The sequence below is a fragment of the Talpa europaea genome, assembly GCF_964194135.1.
Source record: "Talpa europaea genome assembly, chromosome: 10".
NCBI classification, from domain to species: Eukaryota; Metazoa; Chordata; class Mammalia; order Eulipotyphla; family Talpidae; genus Talpa; species Talpa europaea.
Window position 1 is genome coordinate 71,977,943 of NC_140077.1, and position 22,198 is coordinate 72,000,140.

At 57.2% G+C, this 22,198-nt stretch overlaps 1 protein-coding gene across 2 annotated transcripts; it reads right to left on the minus strand.

The window, feature by feature from the left end:
- Positions 1-649: 649 nt before the first annotated feature.
- On the minus strand, positions 650-16,986 carry IKBKE (inhibitor of nuclear factor kappa B kinase subunit epsilon; the record flags this gene model as incomplete). 2 transcript variants are annotated; one of them, XM_084244855.1, is made up of 19 exons in its annotated part: positions 650-725; positions 953-1,065; positions 1,662-1,758; positions 2,742-2,843; positions 3,480-3,519; positions 6,069-6,165; positions 7,544-7,639; positions 7,743-7,812; positions 10,670-10,762; positions 10,853-10,944; positions 11,015-11,079; positions 11,793-11,989; positions 12,554-12,733; positions 12,980-13,090; positions 14,087-14,247; positions 14,797-14,978; positions 15,697-15,826; positions 16,162-16,302; positions 16,900-16,986. In XM_084244855.1, the coding sequence occupies 19 exons, from the start codon at positions 16,984-16,986 to the stop codon at positions 650-652; spliced, it is 2,130 nt and encodes a 709-aa protein (XP_084100981.1). The 2 variants fall into 2 exon arrangements, with proteins under 2 accessions (XP_084100981.1, XP_084100982.1); XM_084244856.1 differs by having other exon boundaries at positions 6,069-6,145; positions 7,527-7,639.
- Positions 16,987-22,198: the final 5,212 nt, after the last annotated feature.

Here is a 22,198-nt window from a genome sequence, read left to right on the forward strand (position 1 = left end):
TGCCACCGGTTCCCAAATGGGGTGGTCACAGGCATAGGGCTGCCGGGAAAGAGGCGGGAGGTCTACGCTCCATATGTGGGCCTGCGTGGGCCTACGCGGGCCCACTGACCTTGTAGGCAAGGGCCGCCCCTTATTCTGAGACTATGTTGCTTTACAGAGTGGGGCTGCTCGCTGGTTGTCCACTCCCTTTCAGATGTGCGCCCTTGGCAACGTGAGAGGCCCTGCTGCTCCTCTCCAATCTTGTGGATTTCACTGGTAATGAAATCCCAAAGTCTAGGCCTCCTGTACTCTGCCAGCTCCCTCTCCAGTGCCCCCCACACCCATGGGGAGGGAATCTGGTTGGGTGATGAGCCACAGGCAGGGCCACCCACTGGGCAATCCACAGGGCTCAGCGTCTGGAGCCAGTGGAACCCTACTTAACCTGCAGTGAAGGGGCTTGCAGTGGGTAGCCCGGGTACACTGCCTCAGGCAGTTAACGCAAACTCTGCACTGGGGCCTCCCTGCAGTGTCTGACCCACTGTGTGCCTCCCCAAGGCCACGCGAAAGTCTGTGCGTGGTGAGCTTGGCAGCTCAGCACCGACAGCAACAGAAGCTACACACCGAGGCAGGGGCAGCGTGAGACCCAGCCCTTGGCTCATAGCAGAGCCCCTTACCTTTCGATGATGCGGTTGTTGTCCTGGAGGTCAAAGGCAAGCACCTTCATCCCCTCGCAGAGCTCCTGCATGCTGTCCAGGGCAGAGGCAGAGAGATGCCTGGGGCTAAGGCCCAATCACTCCACCGAACCCTTCCCCAGATGGCTCCCCTCCTCTACCCCCCACCCATGAAGCCCCTATTGCTGCCCTCCAGGCCTGGCATGGGCAAACCCACTAGGCCCTAACCTCAGCTCTAGTCATCTCTCACCAAGCCCCCCCAACCCACACCTCAGACCCTCCACCCTCTCCCTGGTGCTCACTGCAGGATCAGGTCGTCTGCTTCCCGGCCAGGATCAGCTGCTGCAGGGGGTGGTGAGGCCTGAGCGTCCTTTGCTCTGTCCTGAAGGAGCCCGTGAGACAGCAGGTCCAGGATCTGAAGGGAAGCCCGCCTTAGTCAGAGGATGAGGGGGGCTGGGGTGCTGAAGAAGGGCCCCAGCCTCGTCCCTGAAGGCACAGCCCTCCTCCCTGCCTGGGGGTGTAGTGGGCACGTCTCCCTGGCTCATCTGGGCTTGGGTTGAATGACCAGACCCTCCTCATCTGTGTCTGACCCACACCTCTCCCGACAGCACAAGTTGCAAGTTGGGAGCTGTGGAGGGAGGGGGGCTGGCGGGGCCCCTCCTGGGAGCAGAAGCAGCCTGCCTGTCCCTCCCTGCCAGCCAAGCTGTGGCCTTGCAGCTGCCTCTATGGGGGTCTTCACAGAGTTGCTCAGACCAAGGGGAGCTCAAGTTGCCTCTGTCTGGAGCAGCCGGGGCCTCTGAAGCTCCATGAGGAAGGCCCAGTGGGGACCTTCAGCCTGAGATCACCAGGAAGCGCTTCCTAGTCTTGGGGCACATTTGTGGCCAGAGACACCCCGCCCAAGCCGCACCAAGGCGCCTGCACCAGGTCCAGAGCAGTTCTTCCCAGAGGCGAGTGGCCCGAGCGTAGGGGTCAGAGCCTCTTGCCACCCAAGGGGCCCGTATCGATCCCCACCTTGCTGAGGCTCTCCTGGGCTCCCTGGGCTTCCGTGGTGCAGGCAGCCACAGAGCAGCCGACCAGGCGCAGGTGGTTCCTGATCTCGTGCACCAGGCTCGAGAGAGCAGACAGAGGGGTCAGGCTCAGGCGCCCCACCTGGGCCCACCCGGGTCCTTCCAGTCCGGAGCCCTCCAGGTGACAGAAACCTGAGCCCTGCCTCCCAGCTGCCTCTACCCTTCCTGCTGTGCCCCTCCCCCCATCTACCCCAGGGGACTCTGCTTGAAGCTTCTGAGCTTGCAGAGAGTCTGGGCAGAAGCACCAGTAGGGGCTGGGCCGCCTGAGCTGGTTACCATCAGCTCAAGAGCAGGTTCAACCCCCTGTGGAGCACCGTGCATGGAACTGCCCCTGCTCCCATTTCCAGAGCAAACCAAGGTCAAGACTCTTATGAAACCTCTTCTCTCTCTAAGTGGAGGGAGTGGGAGTTGTTGAAGTGTGAGTGTTGGGTCTCAGCCTCAAGACAAGCCTTCAGGTCACAAGCACCTCAAGAGTGGAGCCACCGCCCCAGGTATTTGGCAGACAGGAAGAAGGGGCTGGTCTGAAAAGGGAGAGCCCCAAACTCCTGTAGGGGACAGTGTTTTAGAGGGTTCCACTTAAGGGCTCCTCGCTGCTCCTGCTTCCTGACCACACAGAAGCCCAAATACCCTGTGTTCTCCCCAGAGAGGGGCTTAACACAAGCACCTGGGACCCTGGGAGGATCCGGATCTTAGAGGCAGCCCTACCTAGACTCATCCTGGATCTGCGACTTACTAGCTGTGGAGTACTGCGGAACAGACACGTTCCCTGAGCCTCAGTTTTCTCAGCAGTGAAATGGGGTGAGAGCATCTACTACATGGGGTGGAGACTGTGGGATTAAATCAAGGGATGTGCAGAGATGCCCCATGGACTGCCTCCACCCTGCGCACAAAACGCCTGCTCCTTTGCCTTCATTCCTTTATGACCAAGTCTCTCCCAGGGCTCTGCTGGGCCCAGGGCTACTGGCAGGCTGGAAGGGCCCAGTCAGGCCGGGTCATGAGCCCAGGAGGCAGGGCCACTTGCTACCTCATCTGCTTGCCATGCGTGGCCAGCGCCGCCTGGTACTTCTGCGCACACTCCTCCTGGAACACCTGCAGTAGCCTTTTGGCTAAGTGACTAAAATTCACCCTGAGAAGACAGGGAAACCGAGGCACAGAGATTAGCAGCCAGGACCACTGGGGTGCAAGCCTAGACATTGGGTCTCCACCACCTTGTCACAAACACCCAGCCCCAGACCCACAGGAGGGGGAGGCCACACATGACGGACAGAGAGCAGAGTGAACCACACACACACACACACACACACGTGTGCACACAAACACACATGCTCAGGTCAGTCCCCAGAGGGAGGGGAGGAGGGATGGTTATGGAGGTGTGTGTGCAGGGGGCTAAGGAGTTCAGGTGAGTCTCCAAATAGGCGTGACATCAGGGAGGATGTCTGGGGTGTCCAGGAGACAGGAGCAGAGGGCAGCCCTAAGAGGAGCTGGGGCAGGGGTCAGAGTGGGAAGTGGCAAGTGGCATCAGTGAGGACAGTTAGGGAAAGAATCCTGCAAATAATCTTGTTCACACTAGGAGCAAAGCCAGTTACATCATTCCTGCTTCCAGAAACCTCCTGACTCAGCCCCATGGTCACGCTCCTGGCCTAGATAACCTGTCTGAGACGCTTGCTTGCGCTCTCCTCCCCACCAGCTCCGGGCACTAAGGTCTCCCACCTGCTCTGGTGACCGCCCCTCCTGCTCACTCGCCTGGGCAGGGGCTACTCACTTGTCCAGCTTGTGAATCTGCTCCTCGTTGTAACCAAGGCCTGGTGGAAACAGACAGAAACCATGTCTCCTGATCAACCAGTTGACAAAACAGGATACCGTGAGGACGAATGGGGGCAGAGGACAGCCCAGCACCTGAGATGGGGTTTTGACAGGGTGAGGGGTGTGGTGGGGAGGGCTACACCAATTGCTGCAGGCTGGGACAGGCAGACCCTCCCTGGGGACAGTGGAGGGGCATGTGCTGGGGAGGTGGTGGAAGAGACAGGTCTGGAAGGAGGAGGCTCCATCAGCCTGGCTGGCCACTCTTCCAGCGCCCCTCCCAGATGCTGCAGAGGGGGGCTGTCCCCTCCTGCTTCTAGGCAAACTCGCCGAGCAAACCAGACCCTCACACTCTACCTGGCTTCTCAGCCCAGCCACTTTGGCCAGGAGGCCTGGTGTTCTCTCTGAGGCTCCCAAGGCCTCGGAAGTTAACTGACTGGGACACACTGCCCCCTTCCGGACTCTGAGGAATGGCCTCCAGGTGGGGAATTCCCCAGAAGGAAACCACCCGGGATAGGCAGGGTCCTGCCCAGGCTCTCACCTGGGCTGGGCACTCAACCTGCTGAGCACTCGTGTCCTCAGTAACCTGTGGTAAGCCCCCGCCTCCCTGGCCACTAGCAGGGGCTGCCCACAGATGCTTTCACCACCCCCAGTCTGTGTCCTCACCCACCACATGGGAGGGTGAAGTGAGGGGCCGGCGCATTTTCCAGAATGGTACCTTTCAACACTCCGGTGTTAGCAATCAAGGGTTAGTCTTCTGGTCCATTTAAAATTTTAATTAATAAAGGATAGGGGCCTCCCTGGTGGTGCAGGGGTTAAAGACAGAGCTATCAAGCTATCACCCGCCACCGAGGCCTGAGTTCGATCCCCAGCCAGGGAGGTGACCCCATGGCACAGCAGACTTCTCCTGCCTTGCCTGCTGCTCCCCTCGGCAGTGTATTTCAGTGGATCTGCCTCTTCTGCTCCCCACTCTGTCTCTGGTGAATCCTCTCACCCCCGAGCACCTCTGGCCTACACCCCAGGTCTTGTATGCATAAATAAATAAATCTTTTTAAAAAGAAAAAAATAAAAATAAAGGATACTTGAAGAAACAAGGGCAGTGAAAAGCAGCTGAGCCTACGTTACTCTTTTACCTTCTTGTGTCTTAGTTTCTACCTCTGTGAAATGGGGGGCGGGGGGGGGCAGGGGCGTCAAGACTTTCATGAACATTAAACAAAGTAAGAACATGGGCGGGAAGGCCGGGTCCGGCACCAGCATACGCTCCGGACAGCAGCAGTGATGGGATCTGGGTTTCCAGGTGGAGCAGAAAAGCCCCCCAGGTTCTCCTAAAGCCTCAGCCAGGTGGGCCCTGGGTGCAGGTCACCTTGAGGGCCCGCTGGGTTCAAAGAACAGGGAGTCTCAGTTTCTGCAACTCCTGTGTTGCCCAGGGGCCTCCCGGAGAAAATCTCAGATTCCAGAGTCCACCATGAGCCCTTGAGATGTGCTGGTGTGACCTCGGGCTGAAGGTACATTTCAGCCCATTCAATCACCTTAAACTTAAAAATGGAAGGAGTGTGAAGTACTTTTTCCTATTAAATGCACCTTCATTGCTTTGATGAAATTATACATAATTTTGCTAAAAAATTGGTTTCCGAATACAGATATGCTGTCGGTGGAAATGCAGCAATTTGAACACTTTGAACAAAGAATGTAAAATATTTCTTTAAAATAATTTTGTTTCTATTGAAAAGTTGTGAAATTATAATTCCAATATATTGGGTTGAATATCATTAAATTATCATTAAATTTAATTTTATCTGTTTCTACTTTTTAAATTTGGGTTCTAGAAAATGTAGAAATTACATTTCAGTTATATTTCAGTTAGACAATCTTTATCTGTAGATAATCTGAGAAACCAACGGGAACTTGGCCACCAAGCCCAAGACCTTCAGTTTACACATCAGGGAAGTTCGGGGCAAGGATATGGAGGGAGAGGGTCGTTTCCTGGTATATTAGCTCCCCAGGCCCACTTGCCCCCTGGGGCTTCCCCAGAACCCCTCACCCAGGACCCCTTAGGACCTGCCCCCCCCTCCCCTGCCCGACCCTCTCTTGCCCTGATGGCAGCCCCCCTGGGCAAGCAGCCCCCCAGTCCTAAGCCTGTAAATGAATGAGCCTCTTGCCCAAGCTTTGTGAGGAGTCGTAGGTAATGATGCTCGATGATATTTCCCCAGATCCTCCCTTCTCTAGAAAACCTGGCTATCTTAGCACTCCAAAGATCAAGGAGACACCCCAGAACTATAATGTGCTCTGCAGACATGAGGGCCACCTTTTCTGCAGCACCCAGCGCCAGCCCTCTACGGCCGCCACCGAGTCTTCGAAGCCTCTCAAGTGGCCATAAGCACAGCTGTAAAGGCTCGGCGACCCTCTTGGTCTGCAGCAGCTGGGAGGGTCCCTGGCTTCACCCCACACCCCCATGTCGTGGGTCTCTAGCAGCACAGGAGTGTCAAGGAATAAGGGATGACTGGTGGAAGGAGGGGAGAGCACCAGGGATATTCCCCTGCCCCACACTCACCTGGCCTCATCCTAGACTTCTTGAACTGCTTGTAGATGAGCTGCATCTTGTCCACACAGCACTGAATCTGCTGGACGCTGTGGGCAGGAGATAGGGACCAGGTGATGGAAGAATCAAAGAGCACAAGGTAAAAGGTGGGGGTGGGGTGGGGGAGGAGTGGGAAGAGCTGTTTTCTCATAGAACCTCAGTGCCACAATTTTGGGAGCCAGTCGGTGAATTGCTTGTCTTATTCGAGGCATCTTGGGGCCAGCCAGCTCTCAGTTCTCATGTTTTCTCCCTCTCTCTCCTACTCTCTCTCTCTCTCTCTCTCTTTCTCTCGATGAGATAAACAAAAAGCCAAGTCTGGCAGGCACCAGGAGAGTTGGCCTTAGCTACACAAGGCCTGAGAATGGGGCGCCAGGAAGGGACCCTTGACCCTGAAACACGAGTCTGGGGTGGGGGTGTGGCAGCAGAAATCTCTCTGGAGCAGGAAGGCAAGAGAGGACTTTTCAGGGACTGTCTCCAACCTGGGGTGAGTCATTATTGTTTATTTCTTCCCCGTTTTAGGCTGGATACAAAAGTTTTGTTTGAAATTTTATGGGGGGCCCTTACCCTCAAGATTATTTAGCTCCACTTCCTTCCCCCCTGAGCCCAGTCTTCTCTGGAGCTGGACCCTGGGCAGAGCCCACACTCGTCCCAGATGCCTCTCCCAGGAGCCTGAGGTGGCCGGTGCCGTCTTTATCCAAAAGGCAGAGGCCAGATGTGTTCCAGCTCAGACATGTCTTCTGATTTGCAAAAGGTAGACTTGGCATACATACATACATAATACATCGTGGAACAGCCCTAGCGGGTTCTGGGGAAGGAGGCCCTCGTCAAATACACTCATTCTTCAGAGTCCCGCAAGAGCTTTCACCTACATGGTGTAAAGACTATACAGAGCCTCGTGTCAGGTTACGTATGGTTTTGCAACCAAAGTGGTTCAGAAAAACCCTGTTGTTCTCAGGGTCTGGAGCTCTGTTGAGGAGCAGCCATGGACCCCGAAAGCCTCGTGACGGCTGGTGGGAGTAGGGCAGGACGGGGGATTCAGGGCCCGAGATTAGCCCGAAGCGCTTTTTCTGTCATCACCCAGTGACTGTGACTCAGGGAAAGGGCCTCCCCGAGGGGCTCCCTGTCCACTCAGTGCCTGGTAGTGGAATTGTTACTGTTTTTAGGATTAACTGAGATGCTACAAATAGGAAGACCTGCCTGAGGGCCTGACTCAGGACATGGGGTCAGAGAAAAAAGGAAACTAAATTATCCAAGACTATTATCTCTGCTAAGATTCCCAATTCACTCTAAACTCACAGCTGATCCTTTTCTCCCAACTGTCTCAGGGGAGGGTCTTGCACCTTCCTGCGTCTCCCACCTCCAACATTGCTCCACAACCCACGTTCAGATAAGGCCCGACCCCACCTTGCCGAGAAGGAAAATCCCACAGACCTTCTGTCCTCATGTACCTGGTCCCTGCTCCCTGCCAGCTCGGCGCTCAGGTTGCTAAGTCTCATCTGGGTCTCCGTGATGTTGCAGGAACATCTAGAGAGGACTCCTGCCAGCTGCAGGGCGAAAAGGCAGCACCCATGGGGCCTCAGCTCGGGCTCTGGGTCTCTGTCACCACTCCCAAGGGCCCCCAGCCCGCCCCACGCCAGCCTCACTCACAGTCCTCAGCTTGGACCTCAGCTCCGTGGTCTTCTTCAGTTCCTGCGTCTCAGGCATCCCAGCCACGTTGCTGAAGCAGGAGGGGAGGACAGAGAAGGGCACACGGGGGTGAGGAGGTAGAGAGGCCTGTGGCACATCCTGGCATCTCTAGGCAGTGGCTTTGGGGCCTCTGGGGAGTTGTGTGGTTGGGTCAGAGGAACCAGCTTGACGAGGCCCCTACTCATGAAAGCTGCGACATCACGTTGCAAAGACTCTGGACTGAGGTGGGTAGAACAACTCAAACCCAAGAGAATCCATGAATCGGTGATGCAAGGGAGCCATGAATATTTCGTACTTGGAAACTTTTTAATTGAAGGAAAAGAAGAAATCCTTTGCAGTAGAAATTGTAGTTTGTGATAACTAACAACTTATTGACAGGGAAAGCTGTAGTTTACAGACTCTAGCCAGCAATGTGCCCAGACTTGGAATGTTGGCGTCGGACTATGCCCACGTGGACACAGGGTTAAGATCCCAATGAATGATGACAGTGGGCATGTCTTGGTGCCAAAGCAAAACCTGACTCTTCTACAGGGAAAATATAACTAAGGGTAGAGCAGAGGCATCAGCACTGGGAGGGCAGGGAGAGTTTCCAGCAGCAGCTATGATGCCTCTAGACAAAAATGTTTAGACTTGAATCCACCCATCCTAGAATTCTGTAGGAAAGAACAAGCCAAATGGCACCCAGAGGAAGTGCCAGAATAGTCCAGAAGGAGGGAGCAGGGTGTCCTTCCAACCACAAGGGGGCGTGTGGGGGAGGCAGCCTGCTTAGATTAGAACAGATTAAGGAACACCACCAGATAAGAAGTAGGGTCTCAGACTGGATTCTGGTTTAGATGAAACCAGTTAGAAGAGAACATGTGGAGGATAATTAGAGAAATTTTAATCGGGGCTAAAAACGTAATGAAACATATGAAATGGGAGAGCTTATTAGCTGAGAAAAGCAGAGTCCAAAATGGCAACTACAGGAAAAATCACACGTTTGCACACACATGTGTGCACTGACCTAGGGTACAAGCCACACTCAGGCATCAAGCCTGCCTCTGAGTATAGGATATGGAATTTTTATTTCATTTTTGCTTATTTGTATTTTTTCCATTTTCTACCATTAGCGAATACTGTCTTAATGACAATAACAATTAGGAATAAAGAATCCTGTGTGACTGGGCTTGGGAATGGTGGCGAGGGGAGACAAGAGGGGAGTTAAGAATAAAGTGGATGGGCCTCCCTGGTGGTGCAAGGGGTTAAGCACAGCACTATGAAGCTATCCGCAGCCACTGCAGCACCAGTTCGATCCCTGGCCAGGGAGTGACCCACAGGGTGTAGCAGACCTCTCCTGTACCCCAGCTACTCCCCTCAGCAGTGGATTTCAGTGGATCCACCTGTTCTGCTCCCCACTCTGTCTCTGGTGAATCCTCTCACCCCCCACACCTCTGGCCTGTGCCCCAGTTCTTGTAAGCATAAATAAATAATTTTTTAAAAGATTTATTTATCTATGCATACAAGGGCTGGGGTACAAGCCAGAGACACAGGGGGTGAGAGGATTCACCAGAGACAGCTCTGTCTGCCAGGTGTACCCCCCACATGCTCTCACCCCTCCTCTCCCCACCCCGGGGACATTTCCCGTTGACCGTGGCTTCAGCACACCCACTCCCCAGTCTGGCCCCTTTATCTCACTCTGCACAAGACCCTTGAACCTGAGGTATTCCCTCATTCTGACCGTAAAAGCCTCACCTCTTCCAGGAAGACCTTGATGGTAGCTTCTACCCCTCTCTAGTCTTCCTGTCACCTGCACATGCCTGGGGAAGGCTGTTCCTTCCAGGCGGGGCTGCTGACTCAGCACCCCCTCATCCCTGTCACCATTTGAGGGGAGCTTGGCCATTGCCCAGCACCCCCTATCCTGTCACCTGGAGACATTCCTCTCCCTCAACACCCGCTGGTCCTACTGCCAGCCATGTGCAGCTCCAGAGGAACCAGCGTGCGGGGAGTCAAGCACCCCTGGGAAGCTCCAGCACTTTTCTGAAGACAAGGCCTGGGGCGGGGCATAGGGAAGGTGTTGGGGGTGGGGTGGAGTTGGGGTGTTGGGGTTGTCAGGGGTTGGGGGATCAGGGAGGGTGTCTGGGGTGAAGTGGGGGTATCAGGGTGAGGGCATCAGGGAGGGTGTCTGGGATGGGGTGGGGGCATTAGGGAAGGTATCTAGGGGGTAGGGGTGTCGGAGGTGGGATATCAAGGGTGGGGTCATGGGGTGGGGCATGGGGGATGTCCGCCTTTGCTCCTCTGTCATCACAAGTCTCCCCTGGCTGCCCTCAGCTTTCCTGGGCCAGAACCCCCACCCCTTCCAGTACCACAACCTGGTGTCTTCCAAGATAAGGGGCCCTCTCCGGCCAGTGGGGTGTTGCCACACTCGTTTCCACGCCCACCAGCCTGAGTTCCTCTTCTCCAGTCTCCTTAGTTTTTGACCCATCACCACCAATTAGCCCCGAGTCAGAGGAGCTCAGGGCGCAGAGTTCAAGGCCCCCGGCGGGAAGCCCAGGACCGCAGAGGACAATCTCAGACGCAGAGGACGCTGAGGAAGGAGCGTGGGGACCAGGGTGCCAGATCCAGGGGACTGCAGGGGTGAGCCTTCTCCTGGGGTCCCGCTGGAGGGGTCTGCTAGGACCGAGGCCAGTCCGTGCTGCCTGGGGAGGCAGCGCCCAGCCCCTGCCTGCGAGGTGAGGGGGGCGGGGGTGGGAGTGGGGCGCCCTCTTACTCCAGCGAGGGGGAGAGGGAGCCCGAGGACTGGCAGCAAGGGGAATTAGTGCTAGTATTGGGGTGAGGCACAGGCAGAGAGAGAAGGGCCAAGGGGCCAGGGCCGGCCCCACGCCTGCTGCGCCTCCCGGCCCGGGCAGGACACCCACCTCTCGGCGCCCAGGCTGCTGCTGAGGAAGAGGAGGGCCATCCGCGTGACCTCCAGCGTCCGCCGGCACGTGGCCTGGAGCAGCTCCCTGCCCGGGGAGCCAGAGTCAGAAGAGCCGCCTCTCCCGGGGACTGACCCTGCCTGCCTCGGCCTCTCCGCCGGCCCTCGGGGTACTCACACGAACCAGTACAGCCCGCGAAGCATAAGTTCCTGCCCGGCCAGCAGGGTCCGCGCCAGCCGCAGGGCCTGGTGGCCGGCGCCCAGCACACTCTGAAACAAGGGGGTGGTCAGGTCCCGCAGGCTGCCCCTGCCCGCACCCGCCGCCCGGGGCCAGGCTCACCTTGGCAGTGCTGTAATCTGCCTGGACGTCCACTTTGGGGACGAACTTGGGAAGGTCCAGAGCAGCTGTGGACAAAGACGCTGTCTGAGGGGGCAGCCTATACAGGCTCTGCATGAAGCTGGGTTCATCTTTCCTTGTTACCAGCTCACATTCGCCCCTCCCCGCCTATTTCCACCTTCAACTTCCCAGTAGGCCTGAAGCCCCCATGTTCCAAGCCTAAAATTTGCTTTTCCACAATTTCAGCCCCCCTCTGCTCCCTTGTGTCCATTCTGGAGAACTACAGTCTTCAGCCCAAGGTCCCTCAATAGTTTTTAAAAAATGGCTAAAACCACACTAAGGCCTAGAAATTTCCTTGTTAATTCTCCTTCCCAGTCTTGGGGACCCCAAGAAGGTGGGTGGAATTGGCATTATTCAAGTTAAAAGGAGTGATTTTTTTTTTTCAGAACTTGGAGGACAAAGTTCTGGACCCCTGACCATATTTCTCTTCTGTAGCTGGGGCTCCTCCTTCTGCCAACCCAAACTCTCTGAGGGTCCCACCAACCACAGAGACTGTGGCAATCAAGCCAACTCCAGGTCCCTCTGCTTACAGTGAAGCCTCTTCCACAGTCCAGCGGATGCCCCAGAAAGGGGGCATCTGCAGAATTAGGGTCCAGATCTGCCTTCTGCACTCTGTGGACCCAAAGAACACCCACAAAGAAAATAAGCCACTAGCTGCAAGCCCTGCCTCTTGAAGGGGAATGTGGGGGGAGAAAAGACCCTGCTGTGTGGTCCTACTCACGGTCCCTGAAGGTCAGCCCCTTGGGGGTCTCACTGGCCACGCTGAACAGGGTCAGGGGGCTGCTTGCTGTCGTGTGGGCGATCTGCTGTGCTGAGAGTTTGGGCTCAAGGACACAGAGGTGGCCCTCCAACAAGTACTCCTGGTGCTGGGGGGCCACATTTGTCTGCTTGTACACGGCCTCCAGAAAGATGGATATCCTAGATAAACCAGGGTGGAGGGAAGAAGGGGTGCAGTGAGTGTCAGCGTACAGGGCTGGGCTCTGAGTGACCCAATTCCCAACTGAGACTTAGTGAATGGGGACAGCTCCGCCTTTCAAGAGGGACTGGGGGGTTGTCTTTTATCAGGGACAGAGAGACAAAAGGCGGGGCTCACGTTTATACTGGATAGAGATGGAGAAGGAACTTAATTCAGGAGACCCCAAGTCCAACCTCTGCCTTCATTCCTTTTCCTCCCACACCCCTATTAAAATTACCTGGTTCTATAAAATGCTCCGGAAATGGAGGGTTCTATGTACAATAAGTTTGGGAAAAGCACTGCTAACACGCACACACACACACACACACACACGCACTCAGATTTATAATGAGCATCAGAGTTGCAAAGTTTGCTAGAATCTCCGAAGTCTAGCTTGAACTTAGTGGAATTAGTATTTTTCCAATCTAAGAAGGATCTAGAAGCTGCCACATGTGAACACCCCAGGGAACACTCTCGAGGACGTGCCCTCCACCTGGGAGAAGAAGGTGCCGCTGGTACCCACGTACGTGTTGTGGGTGTGGATATAGACATGGTGCAGGACCGCCTGGGGCAGGGAGAAGACGTGGATGACCACACGCTGCAGGATGTCACTGGTCTCTGCAAAGAACTGGTCGAAGCCCCAGCACTTGGCCTGCTCCACCTCCAGGATGTTGGCCAGGATGGGCACCAGCTGGCTCTGCAGACCCCTGCCGTCCCGGGACATTGAGGCCATCAGAGGCCGTGGAGGACACAGGGACCACCCCCAAGCACCTGGGGCAGGGGGACTGGGGGAGGGGAGCAGGACCCCAACCGCTGGGAAGGCTGAGCCTAGAGAGCACTGGCTGTTCGGAGGGAGGCAGGCCAATGGGACAGGCGTCTAGGGAGGCCTTGAGGATCAGCAGAGAGAAGCGATCGCCTACCCAGGCTGGGGTGGCCCTCGCTGTCCCACTCACATCGACAGGCGGCAGGTGATGGGGAAGGTGTAGCTCCACTCCAGGGGCCCGTTCTCCCGCCGCTGAGAGCCGGCGATGGCCCCGGCTGGCTTCTCTGAGGTGATCCTATACCTGGGGGGTGGGGGGGACAGGACTGGTCAGCAGGACCCCAGTCCATCTGCTTCTGGGATGACAAATTCAGGGCAGATTCAAGTCCTGAAAAATGGAATTTGAGTCCCAGCTCTCGGCCACCAGGCCCTCTGCACCATGCCTTGGTGCCCCATGAAGCTCTCCACGCCGGCTACACCCCCTGCCTGGCCTGCCCTATACCTCTGCCCATGCCATGTTTGGCTCAAATCTCCCCTCACCCCTTCACTATTCTAGTCCCCACCCCCCGCTTCAGAGTGAAGCCTTCCCTGACAGCCCCCGTCCACGTGTCTCCTTCTCATTCCCTAACCCATTGTAGCCCCCTGTCTCACCGGCCATCTGAAAGGCAAACCCACTACAGCCTCCACCCTGCCCCCGCCATCTGAAAGGAAAATGTTCCTATTTAGCAAGATTTGGCAGGTTGTTTTTTGGCTATTACTATTCATTTATAGGAAACAAATTTTGATTGTTCTCAGACCCCAGAAATAATCTAACAAATCGCATCAAATAGAAACTTCCCCCTCATCCCTAGTGGGGAAGGCCTGTGTGGGCCTCACATAGCCTGGACCCCAAGCTGAGACTGAGGACCTCCCTGATGTTCTGCCCTGGGCAGTGGGCTCAGCGGGGGCAGCTGTGCTCTCAGCCACTTCAGTATCAAATAGCAGGAGAGGACCTTGGACCTAGGTGGCTGGTGCCTGCCCCACCTTTGCCCCCGGCAGGTGCCACCCTCTAGATGGCCTGTTTTGGAGCCTCAAGTGAGGTGAGGGGAGCAGCAAGTGGGCTAAAGGGTGAAAGCGAAGCCCTGGACTAAGACGAGGGGTGAGCATCCGTCTCTCCCAGCCAGGGACAGGGCTCGGCTTCTTGTTGGCTTGACTGAGAGCCAAAAGCCTGGGAGGGCCTGGGGGACACGCGCAAGGGACCCTAGGGGCAGAGGAGAGTAGGGGACACCAGGGCCCATCCCCTGCCCTGGGCCCCTCGTACATGATCTCCTTGTTGCGCCGAGGTCCCCCAAAGGGGACGAAGGGCAGGCTGCCGGTGGCGGCATGGTACAGGGTCACCCCAATGCTCCAGAGATCCACTGTCACCCCAAACGCCTTCTGTTGGGGCTTGCGAAGCACTGCCCGCTCGTACATGTCAGGGTGCTGCCAGAGAGAAAAGCAGAGAGCAGCCGTGGAGAGGGAGGCAGGTGAGGGTTGGAGCCCCACCCGTCAGGCCCTGCCAGCATCTGCAGTGGATACAGAATCAGCAGAGTCCAGGTCCTTATCGTCTCCAAAATGGTACCAGGTGGCCCAGCCAGAGCATTCCCGGGGAGGCGGTAACCTCTTCTCTGTGAGGGTCACTCAAGGAGTTTCCTGTCCAAGAGAGGCCTGTGCAGGGGGCGCCCTGGACAGAGAAGCCTGGGAGGGGTGGGAAACGGGTGGGGGATCCTGGGAGGGGGTGCCTGGTCAGAGAGGTCTGTGCAGGGGGGATCTTGGTAAGGAGCCCTGGGCGGGGGACCCTGGGAAGGAGGCTGGGTGGGGGGTCCAGCAGGAGTCGCATCTCCTTCCCTGTTTTTTGAGAACAGAGTGAATGTTTGGGTTGGGTGTAGGGGTGACATAGCCCTGCTGGGTAAGGGGGGCTCTGAGGGAGTCACTGAGGAGGGGCAGGGGAGACCTTCAGTCTGGACAGCTGTTCCCCCAAATTTCATTTACCAGGTACTCCTCGGTCCCGTAGACGGAGACGAACTTCTCCTCGTCGTCCAGCTGCCTGGCGGCGCCGAAGTCAGTGAGCTTGTAGATGCTCTGGCCCTGCTCGCCCAGGAGCCGCATGATGTTGCCCGGCTTGATGTCGCGGTGCACCACACCGTTCTCCCGCAGGTGGTTCATGCCTGCCACTGCAACAGAGGGGCTGCTGGGGTCAGGCGCTCCTGGGGAGCCTGGCCCTGGGTCCAGAGAGCCCCCCAAGGCTGAAGGGCCACAGGAGGGGCAGGACAGAGGGACACAGGGCAAGGGGGGGCATCCCAAGGACATGGGGTGTTGGGGTCTTATCAAGATCCTCTGAGAGGGTCTCCCTGGTGGCACAAGGGGTTAAGCACCCCACTATGAAGCAATCCGCAACCTCTGCAGCACGAGTTCTATCCCTGGCTAGCCAGGGAGCAACCCATATGGTGCGGCAGACCTCTCCTGTCTCGCCCGCTGCTCCCCTCAGCAGTGTGTTTCAGTAGATCTTCCTGTTCTGCTCCCCACTCTGTCTCTGGTGGATCGTCTCACCCCACACATCTCTGGCCTGTACCCCAGCTCTTGTATGCAAAATAAATAAATATTAAAAAAAAAAAAAAAGATCCTGTGAGAAACCAAGAGGGTTGGTGGCTCGGCCTTCCCGGAGCTGGTCCCCTTCCTCCCTCTTATTATCTTATTTCTTTAAATGGTGGCAGCATATGCCTAACACGGGCCCACCTGTTGGCCCACCCCATCTTGAGGCGCACAGCTCAGGGGCCTGAGGTGCGGCCACCTTTTACCTCCTGGACTCCGGAAGTTCCCAGACCGAGCTCTTGGCTCCAACACCAGGTGCGGGGGTGTGGGGGGTGTGGGGGGAGGGTGCAGGGGGCTCACCCACACAGCGCAGCACCACCAGGAACTCCTCCTCCGGCAGCCCGAAGGCGTTCTCAGGGCTCTCCAGCACGCTCAGCAGGCTCCCGCTGGAGCAGTACTCCATCACCAGCACCTTCTGCCGGCTGCTCCCCTGGGGTGGGCAGAGGGGCTTTCAGAGAAAGACGCTTCTCCGCTTCTGTTACTGGGACAAGCAGCTTTTTCAAGAGGAGGTGGCTCATCCTCGGGCCCAGAGCCCGCCTTCCCTCGGTCTAGCTTCCAGCCCGGCCCTTCCCTCCTTGGCCTCACACGGATCCATGCACAAGGTTGCCACGAAGCCCTCTTGGATTAGCCCCATCCCCACTTCCCAGGCACAGCCCTGCGCCCCGGCATCTGTACAGCTGGCTGCTCAGTCTCTGTTCTGGGGACCCGACTCCCTGCCTGGGGGTCAAGGAGCAGTGCCCCTGCTCCCATAGGGCATGGACCCACCGTCTCCTCCACGGCGAACAGCTTCACGATATTCTGGTGGTTCAGCTTCCGCAGGACCTCAAATTCCCTCACCTGCACCTCTCGGGGGCGCAGGTAGCTAGCAGCGTTGAAGACCTTCACAGCAACCAGCTCCCCGGATTTCTGCCGTGGGGGTGACATAAGTCGGACCTTGCCTTGGGAGACACCCCCTGGAGGCCTCCATTCAGTTTTCCTTCCAGCCTGCACCAGAGAGGAGCGGGCGGAGGGCAGGGGACCCATGCCAGCCCCGCCCTTCCTCAGCAGGCACTTGTGGCGCCCCGGGAGGCCCGGTGCACTTGGCTGGTTGTTACCTTTGGCCATGTTGGCAGTGGCAGCTAACACTGGTTTCAGTTTTTAAGAGTTCTTAAGAGAATGGCGCAGGACAGCTCATATATTTTAATGCTGCTCTGCAGTAAAGACAGGAAATCCGACAGCCCTACCTCCCTCCTCTGCTACTCCAGGATTTGCTGTTCTTTCCCTGAAGCTTCACTTTGTCTGTCTGTCTCTTTCTTTCCAGACCCAACCAGTGCCAAGCATCATCTCGAGGAGCCCCTGTTGGCTCTGCCCACCTTTGCTCAAACCTATAGCCCCGGGGTGTGCAGGACAAACTCCAGTGGCCTCTGCCAGCCTGTGATGCCCACTGGGGGCTGACTGGGCCAAGCACTTCCTGGGCCAAGGGGCCAGGGCAGCTGGGCAGGCCTGACTGGGGCTGTGTCCTACCTTGTTTCGGGCCTTGTACACACTCGCAGTGGCCCCCTGCCCCAGCAGGTCGTCCGTGTGCCACAGGTAATTGACGGTGCTCTGCATCTCCTGCTCCTGCTGGCCACCGCCTTCCACCTCGAAGAAGAAGAACATACTGGGGTCCAGGATGTGTCCCTGTGCCCAAGACGCCCATGGAGCACTCCAGGGGACTGTCCCAGAGGAAAGGGGGCAGGGGAAGTGTGAAGCACAGAGAGGTTAAGAAACTTCCCCCCAAAGCACAGTGCTGTGCCCTTAACCCACTCCCTGCCCCTGAGCTACCACAGGGCATTCTACTTGGGGCCATCCCTCAGGCCTCCTCCCTGCTGCAGACAGGCCATTCTGCAGAAACAAACTTCTTTTTTCTGTCACCTCTCCCCGATACTAAGAATTCTGGGGTTTTGGCATCCAGACTTGGGATTGTCCCAGGAAGCAGAAATAGTGCTTGGAGGAAGGGCCCCCAGTCAAACAGCGTCACCCACACCACCACAAATCTCCAGGATTGCAACACAAGCCTGAAGCCCCTCCCCACCGCCCGCCCAGGCGCACTGCTTCCTGCTGCTGGCTGACAGCTGCATGGCCAGGCGGCCCGGGGGCTGCCTGAGAGCGTGTATGTGTGTGTGTGTGTGCATGTGTGTGTGCACCTGTGTGTGCCCCTGCATGTGTGTGTGTGTGTGTGTGTGTAGGGGGAGGGGTAGCAGGAGATCAAATCCAAGGGCTCAAGAGTGCAGGGAACATGTGAAAACCCCCACAGCCCCCCATTATCCTCTCCAAAGGCTCCTTGCTCTAAAGCAACTGGCTCCAGAGAGTGCAGCCTTAGAAGTCACAGTCAGCGGGGGTCTGAAAAGTGGGGCCAAGGCCAGCCTTGATGGGAGACTGGGAGAGGCCATGAGACTGGCCGCTGCCCCTAAACACTCTCGAGCCAGGCTGGGCACCAGTGCTCCTTCCTCTCCTGACACCGCCAGGGTTCTCAGAGCCAGAGTGAGGGTTGCCACACCTAGCTTGTGCTTCTCTCTCCAATATGTGTATTTTTTAATGCAAATCTTAAGGATGTCAAGCTCTTGAGCCAGAGGCAACTTCAAGACATTGATTTCTAGTTTTACAAAATGTTTGCGCTTTACAGCAGCGCAGGTTCTGGCAGACTCCCTGACGGCACACACCCGCTAGCTGAAGTTGGCTGGTTCCCCTGGCTGAGGAGGGGCCAGCCTGGGGGCTTGGGGGTGCAGAGCTGGGGGTGACACTGGATAGAGCACCCTCAATTGAGGCCAGCGATCAGGTCTTCCGAGGAACAGGTGCACAGCCCATTGTGTCACCTTCACTCTCCTCCCCACACCCGACAAATCTGCCAGAGCCAAAGTCTGGGCGAGTGGGCAGCGTGGCCAAGGCACAGCCTGGGGGGGTCCTGCGCTCACCAACCTTCCAGGGCCCAGCCTCCCAGCAGGGTGGCAGCACATCTGGAAAGACTGAATGAGGGTGCTTGGTGGAAGCCCAGGGCTAGCCCCTCCACCTCCCCCCCCTGCCCTCCTGGGGCTCCCCGGCCAAGTGCACTCACCCACTCACCGGCTCCAAGCAGGCTGGATCAAGGGAGCCTCTCCCAGCGAGTGTGCTCTGCTCTGTCTACGCAGGTCCAGGAGCCCGGCTGCACCGGAAAGAGGAGGGCGGATGACAGACACCCCTCAGCGCAGTGCTGTCTGGGCTGTCTGCACCTCAGCCTCCATCAAAGGCCACCGGCCCCAGCCCTTTAACCCTTTCCTGTTTGTCACCCTCCCCCACAGGCCTGGGGGTTTCCAGACCAATCCTCCAGCTGCTCCAGACTTTCCTGCCGCTCCTGTTTCTGGGGCTCATCAGGGAGCCCTTGGTGGGATGAAGGGGCACCAGCAGCTAGGCAGGAGAAGAGCATGGAGGAGAAGCTGAAGGCTGGGAGTTGGCAGAGTCAGGAAGGCGCGCTGGGGGCAAAGGCAGCTCTCCTCTGTGCTATAAACCTCTCTCAACCTGCCAGCCTGGGTGCCAAGTGGCCCGAGTAGCAGCAGAGACACAGGGAGTGGGCCTGGGGCCTGGAGATCCACTGCCAACGCCTGCACCAGGGCCTCTGAGCACTGCCCTGGACATTGCCCCCGCAGACCAGCCCCCTCCCTGCGCCAGGGACCCTGCACTCACACCACATCTCGACCATGGGGATGCAGGAACCGGAGGGGGCACCACCCCGGGGCCCTCAGGGCTGGTTGTCGCTGAGAGGCAGTGCCCATGACATCCTGGTGGCCAACGGGCCTGAGGACTGGAGGTCTGAGTTAACCGAAGCAGCCGGTGCCACCTGGAGAGCCAGTGACGGGGCTGCTCCCAGCTTCCCAGCCGACTCCCCACTCTCAGAACCTTTCACTTCCTGATTTCGTACTTTCTCTCTCTTAAAGAGACAGAGGCGCCGGTGCCCCAGGGAAGGAGAAGAAGATGCTCTCAGTTTCCAGGCAGAGGCAACAAGACCAGAGTCTGCTCACAGGAAGCTGGGGACTGTGGCTGGCTGGCTGTGGGGGCCACAGAGCGCTGTTTCCGCATCTCCCCCAGTTCACTGGCGCAGGGAGCTCAGGGCTTCATCACAGAGCAGGTCGGGCCAGTTCCCCAGTGGGTGGAGAGCCCGTGCCCAGGAGCCCCTGGAGGTCCAGGACCTTAGCCCCACCATTGATAGGAGAAGTGGGTCTGACTCATCTTCCCAGTGAGTCCCGGGAGGCCCAGAGCAAGCACTGGAGCCAGCTGGGCCCTCCTGGGCGGCCTGAAGCACAGCACCCCCACTCCCAGCCTTCCCATCCAAGGCTCCAGGAGAGTAACATTTACCCCCTTGGTTGTGTGGCTGAAATACAGCAAGTATTTGGAAATGCTTGAGAAACTGGAAAGCATTGTACAGACAGGGCCTTGAGGACCACACACCTAGTAATGTCCCAGAACCTTCAAGACTGCTGGGGCCGCAACCCAGGGCTGCCAGTTTGCAGTAGGACTCAAGGTCCCCAGTCAATCCCCAGGAGGCTGCAGAGATCTGGCCAGCTCTGGCCAGCTCCAAGGTGGCTGTTGGACAAGAAATAGTTAAAACCAGGAAATTCCATGTTTCTAGAGAATGTTGAGGGACTTTCCCAGGGCCACACCTGGTGGTTTCCTCTGCCAGTTCCGCCCCAGCCCAGCGACACCAGCACAGGAGCCCAGCCTAGAGGCCCTGGATGTGCCTGCAGGTCTACACCAGAGGCACTGCTGCGGGCCCAGGGTGCTGACTTCTAGCTCTCACAGCAGGCCCAGGGAGACCTCAGGCTCCCCCTCTCTTCCCAGGGTTCCCAGGAACTTTAGACTTGCACGCCTTTGGCTCCCTCATTGGGTGGGGTCACAAGATTTCCCAACCAAGTCTTTTAATTGCTGTGTAACCCCCCTCCCTCCTGCCCACCGACAGTGAGATTCCTTCAGACAGGTGCTGGCAGGGCGGCAGCTGGGGCCCTGACCTGCTGGCATGATCACAGCGCCCCCTGCTGGCCGACACAGGACATGTAATTAGGGTGAGAAATGGGTTTTGTTGTTTTAAGTAATAGAACCTAGTTTACTCTGTCATGTCCACCCACTTTTCCCTGAAGAAACTGCAGTCACACCAACACCCCTCCTTTGCTCTCTCCAGAAAATGAAATCTCTTTCCCAGAGTGTGTGTCTGGCACCTGCTCCAAAGCAGGTACTATGCAGATTCCAAAGGGGACCAGGCATCTCCCAGGAGTCAAGGTTCGGGACACCTGGTGAATGCTCTGAGATATTATAGGGGTCACCAGGTAGTGGGGGTTGAGTGGGCTTGCCGAAAGAAGGGATGCTGCCCAGACTTTGCAGGGAGGGAGTTAAGTGGAGGTGAGGGGTTGGAGTACAGTATTCCAGGCAGTGGGAAGACCCCTCTGTGGAGAGGGTGGTTTGGTAGGTGCATGCAGCAAGGCCAGAAACTGGGGGCAGCAGGGGATGGGCTGGGTGATGTGTGGTGACAGATCAGGGCTCACTGGACAGTATCTGTGAGGTCAGGTCTTCTTTTTGGACAAAGAAATGTATGTCTTCCTTTGGCTTTTTTTTTTTTTTTTTTGAAGATTTTTTATTTTATTTACTTATGCATACAGGAGCTGGGCTGTAGGCCAGAGGTGCAGGGGTGGGGGTGAGACGATTCACCAGAGGCAGAGTGGGGAGCAGAAGAGGCAGATCCACTGAAATACACCGCCAAGAGTTGCAGCGGGCGAGGCAGGAGAGATCTGCTGTGCCATGTGGGTAGCTCCCTGGCCGGCCTGGGATGTGCTGCAGAGGCTGTGGACAGCTTCATAGTGCTGATGCTTAACCCCTTGCACCACTAGGGAGACCCCTTCCTTTGGCTTTGAGTTGCTGGCCCAGCTGGGCATCAGGGCCATGATGTCACCTGTGAGGAAGTCTGCGAGGGCCTCACTTCATTTTCTCAAGCGGTTCTGAGAAGCCATAGAAACAGAAGTGGTGGGCCTCCCTGGTGGTGCAGGCGGTTGAGTGCCACGCTGTGAAGCTATCTGCAGCCTCTGCAGCGGCAGTTCCATCCCGGCTGGCCGGCGAGGGTCCCACATGGCGCAGCAGACCTCTCCTGTCTCACCCGCTGCTCCCCTCATCAGTGTATTTCAGCCAGTCTGCCTGTTCTGTTCCCCGCTCTGTATCTGGTGAATCTTCTCTCCCTCCTGCGCATCTTGACTGTACCCCGGTTCTTGTATAAAAATAAATAAATCTTTAAAAAAAAAAAAAGAAACAGAAGTGGCAATCCAAAGGCAGTAAGGGGGTCTCTTAAGGAAAAGCTCTGTCTGCCTTCTGCCAAGGGAGGCCATCTGGGCTGGCAGGAGGCCAGGAGCCTGGCCGTCCTGGACACTGGCACCCTGACCCTGCTGCCTGCTGTGTGGCCATGGCCTTCTTCAAGGGTGGATGTGGACACAAAATGAGAGGAGACCCCCAGGAGGCCCTGAGTAGATGTGGGGGGTGCCTTTTCTATCCCTCTATGGTTTGTGCCTGCTTGTCCTGCTGTCTCACTGCCCAGCGCCTTGAAGGGGAGGGCAGGAAGGATTGAGCAGGTGCGACGTGGAGAGGTGAGCCGTGCACCCCAAGACCCCGAGGCTCCGTCAGTGTGAGGGCTGGGTGACAGGACCCAGGCCCTGCTCCTGGCCCCCTTACCAGCAGATCAGGGCAAGGAAGGAGGAGCAACACTGTCACCCGACCAGCTGCCAGCCTCTAAAGGAAAGCATTTTGCTTCTTCTCTTGACTCAACCTTACCAAG